This window comes from Rhinolophus ferrumequinum, chromosome 11 (assembly GCF_004115265.2).
Source record: "Rhinolophus ferrumequinum isolate MPI-CBG mRhiFer1 chromosome 11, mRhiFer1_v1.p, whole genome shotgun sequence".
Taxonomy (NCBI): Eukaryota; Metazoa; Chordata; class Mammalia; order Chiroptera; family Rhinolophidae; genus Rhinolophus; species Rhinolophus ferrumequinum.
In genome coordinates this window covers 4,404,840-4,415,601 of record NC_046294.1, presented here as the reverse complement: position 1 = coordinate 4,415,601, position 10,762 = coordinate 4,404,840, and the positions used below count along the sequence as shown (strand labels likewise).

Here is a 10,762-nt window from a genome sequence, read left to right as displayed (position 1 = left end):
TGGGGTCTGGGGCTCCCCACGTTCCAGGGCGACTTGGGGTCAGGTGCCAGTAATGACCGTGCCACCGCACAAGGCTTTCTACGAGGCGAGTGTAGGCGAGGTGTGCAGGGTCACCACGAGTGTGGTCTGAGCAGGTCCTGGCTGACCTGGCTGCAGCGTGTGGCTCACCACCGAATGGTCCAGAGAAAGGGGGATTAGAGGAAAGAGCTGCCTCTCCACATGGTGCCAGATGCCGGGGGAGGGCAACTCTGGGCGTAAGCATGAAGCCCAAGGAACCGGCCCGACACAGCAGGCCCCCAGGGGCCCACATGATATTCAGCGTTTACAAAACCGAACTCCGTCACGTGTATTTTGAAAAGGCTCCCCTGTGGCAGTGGTGGGCAGGACAAGGCCCACACAAATGGGGAGACACGGTCTGAACGGAAAGCAGTCATTACTTTAATTCTGGCCGGGACCTGACACCTGGGGCTCCCCAGCCCCGCCCCCGGCCCCATCACTGCCTGCTCCGTCAACATGATTGTTTACAAAAATAAATATGAGAAAAGCACAACTCTCTGTGATCATGGAATTGATCTGACAGTAATTCAATATGTTTAAGCATCTGGCATAGCTCCTAAATTGCACCAAAGAATTTGGAAGCACTTGGTTTGGTCTCCAAGGGAAAACGGAAGGGGAAGGACCCTGGCCCTCCAAGGATCCAAGGGGCGGCAGGCCGGCTTCCCGCTACCTCACATTTCGGAGTCCGCGTACATGCCGTTGATTAAATAGTCCACCTGCGTGTAGTCCTTCTTCTTGTAGCTCTCGTAGGCTTGCAGGGCAAACAGAACCAAGACTGTGAAGAAAAGGGTCACACCCAGCAAGAGCACCGCCAGGAGGGAACTTCTGTTCGGAGATAGGGCAAGCGGCTTGGTGGTGACCACCAGGTACTGGCCTTGGGTGCTGAGCTGGCACGAGTCTGTGATTGGCATTCTAGAGTCCCCTGAGCTCTCGGCGGTTGGCCTGGTGGAAGCAGTACCATCTGTGGCCTGCTCCGGTGTCTGGGGTGTGCCTGACCCCGTGGGCCCCTGGGAATGTGGAGTAGGGCTTGGCCGTGTAGTGGGGGATGTGGCAGGAGTCGGGCTGGTATGAAGCACAGGAGCTGGCACTGTGGTGGCAGCTGGCCCCTGGGCTTGTGCCTTGGTGGTGGTCACCACTGTTGTGGACATGGAAGCCACAGAGGGAGAGCTGGGCTCTAGGGTTGTGTTCACGAGAGGGGCCTTGGAACTGCTAGCCGTGTCCGCCACAGGCCGGGTCTGGGTGGTGAGGCCTTGTGTGGACTCAAATGCTCGGGGGGCCGTTGGGGGTGCAGGGCTGGCTGTGGAGTGGCTGGGTGTGTGCGTGGAAGGGCTCTGCGTGCCCGTGGGGCTGCTTGCCTTTCCCGTGGTGGCAGCAGCTAGCTTAGTGCTGGTGGCCTGAGTCACCCGAGGTGCTGCTTTTGTCAATGTGCTGCCGCTGGGCGCCTGTGTGCCGGGTGTGCTGAGAGCAGCTGTGGGGGACCGCGGGGGCTGCCCTGGCGTCGGGGCCGGTGGCATGGGCATACCAGAGGCCGTGCGGTCAGGGAGATTTGTCACAACTGCTGACGTGTCCACATTTGTCCTGTGTGTGGTCCCTGCTGGGATGGCCAGAGAGCTGTTGTCACCTACTGAAGTCCTTTTGGCCAACGTAACAGGAGAGGGTGTGGTCGTGGTCGTGTTTTCAGATGTTTTACTAGAGTCGTTTTTAGTTGTTTCCTCAGATACATTTTTCTTGACTAAGTTATCCCGTATCTGTCCTTAAAGTCAGAAAGGGGAGAAAAACACACAATCACTTTCAATCCTATGGATTATTCCGAGACGCGGGCTGGCGCACGGCCTTGCTGTGCCGGGCTTCTCGGCCCAGGGAGCTCAGGGAGGGGCTGTGTACACAGCGGCCCTCTGATCTCCTCGCTGCACACATCTGGCCTGCAGCCCAGCCCAGAAGCACTCAGCACTTTGACTTTAAAGCGCCTTTGCCCTCTCGGAACCCCAAGCCCATCGAAGGCTTAAGAGCTTCACTCTTTGATCCAATTCCCAAAACACCAGACAGAGTGAAAGTTTCCCATTACAGGTGTGATTCACCATTAATACCCATCAGACACACACCCGGCTTTACGAAGCAGATAAACCGCTGCCCAGATATTCCAACTGTAAAGATATTCTTGGCTTTCTAGAAGCCTTTGCTGCAGGTCTCCCTGGAGACGAACAGTGCCTGGCACACAGAAGCGCAGGTAAATATCTGAGGCAGGAACGGATGAACTCCTCACCGAAGACTGCGTCCACAGAAGGGCGATTTTGCAGGGCCAGGCGAGTGGCCCTCTCAGGGCTGAGGCCTGGTCCCATTGGGGGCGCCCTACCCACGCTGGGCCTGGAGCTCAGCCTGGCAGCCCTTCCCAGCCCAGCACTGGGGAGCTCGGGGCTCCCCACTCGCTGGCCTGGCCTTGCAGACACCCCTTGGGCTCAGGATGCTCTGGGGCCGCGGTGGGCCTTGTCCGGCAGTCACCCAGCTTTCTCACTTACGTGGATCCAGGGATGCACTTCGGCTTTCAGAGAAGTACAAGGAGGAAATGCAAATGAGCACAAGAGCTGTCCACATCTTGCGGGTGAGCCAGGAGCAAGGCTGGGCGGTCCCCGAGGCTCCCATCCAGATGCTCTCAGGCTGCCGACGACGCCCTGCTGCTTGGCCGAGGGATCTGTGGTCAACAGTGGCATCTGGTCAGTAACACAGGCCGGCCTGGGGCATAGGGTGTGGCAGTGCACCTGCGTGCGGGGCTGTGGCAGGGTCCAGCATGCCAACTGAGCCACGTGCTTCAACCAGCCTGGCCCCCAGGAAGAGCGCAATGCGTCTCAGCCACGATGGTCTAGGGGTCTCACCAGCGCCTGCGTCTGATGGGTTTACAGCACTTCTTGACCCAGTTGCGCAATGAGTCTCAACCCCTCTGCCCCACCCCAGAGTTCAGAGTTTGAAAGAGCAGTGGACAGAGGGTCAAGACTCAGTCACAAGCGAAGGGCACAGCATTCTGATCGCCAAGATTGGCCAACTCTTCCTCCTCAATTTCTCCCAGGGTCTGCAGGGCACAGATCAGGCCCATTGCGGCCGTGACAGCGACCACGCCTTTCATGTGGGAGATGCCACTTGGCCTGCCAGCCATCACCCATCCGTCTATTCTCCAAGCCATCATCCAAGACTCTGAGCACCTGCTCATGTGCCAGGCAATGCCCTGGCGACAAAAGATGAAAGCCACACAACTCCCTCCTCCCGGGAGCCTGCCACCCAGTGGAGACAGAAAAGCGGTCACTGCCGGCTGGCACAAATGGAGAGCGGCGGCGTGACTCAGTGTTGGGAAGCATGGAGATGGCAGCGGGCAGGACCTGAAGGGTTGGTTAGCTGGAGGCTGGTTCTCTGGGCGAAGAACCCGAAGATGGCTGGGTGAGATTGGGGGAGGATAGGGTACTATAAGGGCCCAGAGGAGGCAGGTGATGCAGGTGGGGGGGTGGTTGGGGGTGCCACTGTGAGAGACAGTGTGCTGCAGAAGGTTCCAGAGATGCCACCATGGCTGAGTCTCACAGGATGAAGCCTGCGCCCAGCCAGAGCCGGCTTCCCGAGTACGTGGGGGTCTCCCCACAATCACTCTGGGAATTTCCCTCCTGCCGGCAGGCTGGGATTCCTGGAAGCAGGGGTGCAACAGGGAGTCGAGGGGCCAAGTGACCTCAAGTGTCCCCCCCCTTCACGTCCTGCTCGTTGTGGGTGCACCCTGATGCCGCCCTCAGCCCTGCCTAACTGCCTGAGTCCCACGTGGCCACTTGGAGACCCAGGCCCTCGCAGACAATGGCCTGGACACACGCAGTCAGGTTTCGTCTCGTGACTGACCACTCGATCTGGGCACAGGGCAGGCCTGCTGGGAATCTCAGGGCAGGTGACAAGACTGGGGCTCCCAAGGGTGCCTCCAAAATCCTGCGTGCAGATACCCTAGGCCTTCAGTCTCCCCACTGGGCCCTCACTGTGGAAGCCCTGAGTTCCACAGGCTGTCACGAAAGGGAGCCTAAGGGCACCGGGTGGAAATGTCCTGAGCAGCACCTCAGCCCGGCGTGGATGCTACAGCTGCTCTCCACGGCCCTGCAGCCAGGCCAGCTTCCGTGACCACGACAGGCTCGCTCTTTAACCAGCAGCCCCAAGAGTCTCAGACGAATCACCTCCAGCGTCCCCATGCTGGCCCTACTCACCGGCAGCACTCGCCCACAGCTGCCAGAAAGATCTTGGTCACCCACAGAGCTGAGCCTGCCTCCACGGCTCAAACCCCTTACTCTCCCTGAATAACCCCAAAGCTCCTGCACCCGGCTGAGGCGACCTTCAAAACCTGGCCCCATGGGCCGCTCCCCTATGCTCCCACCCCTGGGCACGTGAAACACCTGTCGTTCCCAAGTCAGAGCCTGGCTTAGCCATCAGCCCCCATGTAGCACATGGGATGGCCACACAATGGCCTTCTGCCTCCTGGGACCAGTGGGGACTGTTGTAGGGTGGCCCCGTGACTGGGAAAACCCATCTGAGCACGAGCTCTTCCGGAAGGCGGGCACTTTCCCGGATGCTTCTGACCCCTTTCCAAGCGTCACTAACCACACTGTAGCTTCACACTGCCCTGTGCCTCCAGAATCGTCCGGAAGGACTCCCGGTATCTCACAGGTTTAGAAAGTTGCTCAGCTCTACCAACCACAGGTTTGCATCTGTTTTCTGGAGTGCAAAGCATTCTTTGTTTGGGCAGAAACAAGTGGGGGTGGGGAGAAAAGAAACAGACACTACGGGAGAGGGAAGAATTCAAACTAGACGGTCTTGGGCACAAAGAACTCTCACTCCCACATCAGCTGAAGCCATGCAGCTGGGCTCTGGGTAAATAAGTGTATTTGAAAGGCTGTCTCTGGCCAGTCACGTCTGCTGAATGCAGGGCCCCAGGTCTGCGTCTGGAGTTGGGGTCCGCTGGCGGGGATAATGTGCCAGGGGCTTCCTGGATGCACCCCAGGCCTTAGGCACTCCGATGTCCCCTCACTACAAATCTCTAGAGCAGGGCTGGCAAACATTGTCTGTAAAGAGCTGGGCAGCAAATATTTTAGACACTGTGGGCCATAGGGTCTCTGCCTCAGCGACTCAGGTCTGCTGCTGTAATGCAAAAGGAGTGAGCCATGGATGGCGTGTACGTGACAGGCGTGGCTGTGTCCCAATACAACTTTATTTACAAAAACAGGTGGCAGGCGGGACTTGGCCAACAGGCTGTAGTTTACCAACCGCTGCTCTAGCAGTGAACTTCAGAGTTCTTGAAAGCAGGGGGACCCTGACCCGACATGCTGAGCGGACCTCCTCCTTCCTGCCTCACCCTGGAACAGATGCAGACCATTTCATTCCTGGTCCTGGGTCAGCCGCTGTCGCCTTCCTCCCAGGGTTCCTTCTGCTACAAGGCACCTCCTTCACCCCGGCATCAGTGAGGTACAGCACCCTGGCAGTGTGCCAAGAGGGTCTCATGGCACTCTATTAGGGTATTGCGACACAGGCTGAGAGAAAACATTTGTGGTGATTGGCATTCGTGTGACGGAAACAGATGAGGGCCACAGAGGACCACACGGTCCCCATCTGTCCCCACCTATGGACCATCCTCCTGGACCACCTCAGAAGGCGGACTCTCTGAAGGGAAGAGCCACATATGGGGCCCCTCTTGGTTACTGGAAGCTCAGCCCTCTGGGCTTTGCTGTCGGTCCTTTTCCCTTGATCCTCCCTGGGCTGGCAAACGCCCTCAGTGCCCTCTCCAAGCTCACTGTCCCGTCCCCAAGCTGGTGCCCCGGCCTGCAGGGCCTCAGACACTCACTAGAGGCAGCTGCTCAGGGTGTGCTCCCAGGCTGGGCCATCTTCCTCCTTGGAGAGCTGCGGGCTTGGCACTGTGTGCTCGCCAGGCGAGGTCTGTGTGCTCACCAGGTGAGGTCTGGCTTTCCAGGAGGCGAGAGCAGCTTTGAGGGGCACTCCCAGACCCCGGCATGCTTTGTGGCCCACGTGGGACACTGGCCGATGCTCCACTCTGCTCATGGACATATCTAGGGTTTGAAAAAGAGTAAGCACTCCTTAGGAAAAGCACAGGAAGAACAGCCAGTGAGGAGGAGGCACCAAAATATCGTTACACAGATCGTTATCCTGGAAAATGACACTACTATGTATCAAAACTTCCAATGCCACAGCTCCTGATATAGCACTTTCTACTGCTGGAATTTCTTCTAAGGAAGCAACTGGACGGATGTCCAAAGAAGGAGATCTACAAAGATGTTCATCACACAGTTATTTACAACAGCAAAAACATTGGAGTGATTATGTAAAATATGGTCCCATTCACATATAAAACACCATGGCAACTGTCAAAAGACATACAAATTTCTACTTATTGACGTGGGAAGATGCCCAGCATGTAACATGAAATGAAAAAAGCAGGTCACACAACAGTACACACACCATGAGCCCGTTTTTGTTTAAACAGATGTGTCAAGGGATCTGGAAAGATTTATACCAGAATGTCAATAAGGGTTATCCCTGGGGAACAGATTTACAAGTGATTTTTATTTTCTATGTTCTCTCTCTCTCTCTCTTTTTATAAACATGTATCACTTATGGAAAACACTTCTGAAAGGCTCTGATGAAAGGTTAACCATGCGATTTTCTTCAAGTACTCTAACCCACCAGGCAAGGGCACCTAGGAGGCCCACTTGATAGAGAGACTTTGATAATTTAGAGAAACTTCATGACTTACACATCAGGAGATGCATTTTTCGAGGAGCCAACCAAAACTAGAGGGATCTAAGAGTACAGTGGTAACGCAAAGATATTAACCAGCACAAATGATTCTCACTGATGAGTAGTTAATGTAAACTCAGGAGGAGACCAAAGAAACCCATCACCTCCTACAGTGGTAGGTAGTAGTACGGATGCCCGAGGACCACCTTGCATGCAAGTTACATGGGCCCACGTCCTAACACAAATGCCTACATGTGCACACACATGCGTGCATAGACAGGCACACACATAAGAGCATGCAGTCCCACCCGTGTGTGCACACAGCCACACGCATATTGACACACTCACAGCTCTACATGCATGCAGTTGCAAGCATACACATGTAGTCGTACACATGCATATGTGCAAATAATCATACGCACACACAGTTACATGCACAAAGGCGAGTGGACACATGGAGCATCTCCACAAGGTGAGGTCAGGAGAACTCCACACTTTTCTCAGTTAGCTTCCGCTGGATACAGTAACTGCTTATTCAGACTCCCAGCCAGGGCGCTGGTGATCACTCCCACAGAGACGGGAATTGGCCCTCATGCCGAGTCAAGTACAGGCCCTCGCTGGGCCGTGACGTCATCTATCTGGCACGGTCCTGCCTCCACTTTCCAACAGCATAGTCTAAATGTCAAGATGCATATGTGGGGACCTGCATTAAACTTTATAAATTGACTCACAATGGACAAACCATTAACACGATTTAAAATAATAGTTTCCCCTGCAAAGGCTGTAGGGAACCTTAAAAGAGGGTCTGGCCAGTATTCTCTTTATTATTCTCTTTATTATTTGGTACAAGGAGACTAGACAGACAAAGGTCTCAGACCACAATAGATGGAAAGGAAAGAGACCCCTGGGGCAGGAGGGGAATAAGCAGGAAAGAAGGAAGTTAGCATTAAGTAGGAGACGAGGGCAGAGGGAAAGCAGGTTTGGCTGGTGCTGGGCATTCCCCTTTTCAGAGGTCAGCTCCCCACAAGTTTTGCAGACCTGAGCCGAGCAACACTCCATCAAGAAGGCACCCCCAGATTGGGACCCTGGGTGCCAACTTCCTGATCCTTTTCTGGCCCTTCACCTTGTGATGCCTCAACACCTCCTGTCCCCAATTTCTTGTGTTCCCAACTTTGGCTTGATTTTAAACTCTTTTATGAACCTATTTGTTACAGGCAGGGTGTTGCATGCAAGTTACATGAAACCAGACTGTAAATTGCTTAATTCTTTTTCTGGCTTACACAGGTTCCTAAGATTCAAAACAAGTAATTCTCAGGCTTAGCAAGGGACTACACCGTTACCCCACATGCCATCACTCTGGTTAATACTTATGTATCCGTAGGGACGTGGCCCCAGTCCCTACTCCAAGCTGGAGAAACTATACACACCAAGGAGTAGGGACGGTGGAAGCAAATACTGGGCAAACCACAAATACCTATCCTGACACGTCACCTGGCTGAACTTTGGTAGTAGAACCCAAGGTACATAAAACATAGGCTTGTGGTTTTGTGTATATAGTCATTGTCCTGTGGTCCAAAGGACGTGTCTCTGTGGCAGATGGCAACTTGGAGCACTGGATATTGTCTTAATAACACTGCTTGCTTCCGGGTTTCTGGAAGTTTTGGTATCACAATTAAATGCTGATCAAGGGGCTAGTTCTTTTTTTAAATTAAAATTTATTGGGGTGACAATTGTTAGTAAAGTTACACAGATTTCAGGTGTACGATTCTGTAAGACGTCATCTGTATCTCACATTATATGTTCACCACCCAGAGTCAGTTCTCCTTCCATCACCATATATTTGACCCCGTAAGGGCCTAGTTTTTGTTGGCAATGTAGGTAAATTTGACGTTATTTTGCCTGTTAGGCAAGCCAGGCATGTAAGTGGAAAAATCTGTGTCTGAGCCCCCGACTGACTCCTTCTGTTCCTTCCTCTCCTGTTTCTCGCCCGAGTGGACGAGAAAGGGGCCATGCACAAAACCTGCTGCACTCAGGAGGGACCAGCATGGTCGGCCCTACAAACTCAGAGACAGAAAGTAACTTTATGGGATGTTACAAATGCCTAACTAAAAGCAGATCAGGGCTGGTGGTCCCGTCCGAGGCTTATAGCTTCCTTGACAAAGTGAGCCTGTGCATTGCTTTTTGCATCTAAGGTAACACACCTTTGAAATGTCAGAGTAACCTCCTTTTCCAACGCTTCAGGCACACCCACCCCACCAGAGCCCAAGACCACAGAACTCCTCCTGGTTATCTTACACCCCCAAAACCATCTCTATGTGCCACAAACGTTAGCTGTCCTGTGCCCACCAATGTAACAGAAGTATGTGTCTCTCCTGTTGACTTTGTACCCCATCCCAGAGATGTCCCCGCTTTGCGTTCTCCTGCCCCCCCCACTCTATCACTAATGAATTTCATGTAACCCTCCTTACAGCTCCTCCTTCTAGTCCAATGAATAAAATAAGCTTCAAAACTGCCGTTCTCCGAGCATTTTCTCAATTCGGTGAAGATTTTGCGTCCGGGAAATTGCCAGTTTGGCTCAAATAAAGTCAAAAATTCTCTACAGGTTTGGGTGTTTCTTACCCCAACACCTCCAGTCCTCATCCTCTCGCACTGTGGGGCCCCACTCAGTTTTTTCTCTTGTCCCCTCTTCTGCCCCTTCTGCTCCCATTCATCCCGCCCCACACCTCCCCGTCAGCCCCGCGCCGGTTCAGGCAGCGGCGACTACAGCTCCCTGGAAGGCAGGGGACGGCAGCGCGGGCCTTACCTGGTCGCCGCAGGCCAGCGGCGGCCCGGTGGCCCTGGAACGGCGGGAAGCGCCCTCGCTCTGGTGTGGGGACGTGGCCGGCGATGAAGCAACGTGGCCCGGAGCCAGACCGCTCAGGGTAGCCGCCCCAGGTCAGGCCACCCGGGCTACCCCGGAAGTGACGTCACACGAGGGCGTGCCCGAGGCGGGGCGCGGCAGCCGGGCTGGAGCCGGGAGCGGCCTGGCGGTGCCTGGCGCAGCCGCCGGGGGCCGGAAGTGAGGGGCGTGGCAGCCCCAGGCCCCGCCCACCGCTGGCGGCTCCCGCTGCAGTTCTCAGGCGGCGACGCGTGGCTCTGTCGGTCGGGTCTCTGGCAAAAGAGGGCAAGTAGTAGCGGCTGGGCCTGGACCCCTCCTGTCGCCCCCACCCCGGCAGTGGGCGCCTCATTGCCGCGACCGGAGTGCGCGGGCTGGGGCAGGTTCAGCTCCGACATACCCCGAGGGCTCCACCGTTTGTCGGGGTTCGAGCTGGAGGGAGTGACGGTGCCACCTCCCTGCCCTCCTCCTCCCCCCTCAGACTTGATCCAGCCCCTGGGGGCGTGCGCTAGCGGGGGGCGCGGGGTTCCTAATAGTAAGTGATAGCAGTGGTGGCAGCTTACAGTTTGCCAAGCCCTGTGCCTGGTGATTTACCTGCGGCTTTGCTGGTTTAATTACTGTGAGGTGCCTCACCTCCATTTTGTAGATGCAGAAACGGAGACAAAATGTTTTATAATTGTAAGACGTGGGATAGCAATCAATAGGGCAAAGTGCAGTGTAGGGTTATGCTTATTTCAAAGGTGTGTTAACCTACTGTGTTTCCCCGAAAATAAGACCTAGCCAGACCATCAGCTCTAATGCGTCATTTGGAGCAAAAATTAATATAAGACCCGGTATTATATTAATTATATTAGACGTTGTCTTATATAAGACCTGGTATTGTATTGTATTGTATTGTATAAGACCCGGTCTTATATTAAAATAAAGACCGGGTCGTATGTTAATTTTTCCTCCAAAAGACGCATTAGAGCTGATGGTCTGGCTAGGTCTTATTTTCGGGGAAACGCAGTAGATGCACCAAAACAATGGACAGGGCTTGCTTAAGCCAAACATAACTTGGTTAAGTTACAT

The 10,762-nt window shown here is 54.5% G+C and overlaps 1 protein-coding gene across 1 annotated transcript; it reads right to left on the bottom strand.

Moving 5' to 3' along the window:
- Positions 1 to 416: 416 nt before the first annotated feature.
- On the bottom strand, positions 417 to 9,776 carry C11H11orf24 (chromosome 11 C11orf24 homolog). The gene is made up of 4 exons (XM_033121316.1): positions 9,620 to 9,776; positions 5,906 to 6,128; positions 2,574 to 2,746; positions 417 to 1,810 (listed from the first exon to the last, which is right to left on the bottom strand). The coding sequence occupies exons 3-4, from the start codon at positions 2,695 to 2,697 to the stop codon at positions 729 to 731; spliced, it is 1,206 nt and encodes a 401-aa protein (XP_032977207.1). The 5' UTR covers positions 2,698 to 2,746; positions 5,906 to 6,128; positions 9,620 to 9,776; the 3' UTR covers positions 417 to 728.
- Positions 9,777 to 10,762: the final 986 nt, after the last annotated feature.

Excerpts from the sequence above, each read along its gene's own strand:
- C11H11orf24 (XM_033121316.1), bottom strand. The coding sequence starts at position 2,697 with ATGGGAGCCTCGGGGACCGCCCAGCCTTGCTCCTGGCTCACCCGCAAG. Across the intron at positions 1,811-2,573 it reads AAGTGCATCCCTGGATCCAC|GACAGATACGGGATAACTTA; the intron begins GTAAGTGAGAAA and ends TCTGACTTTAAG.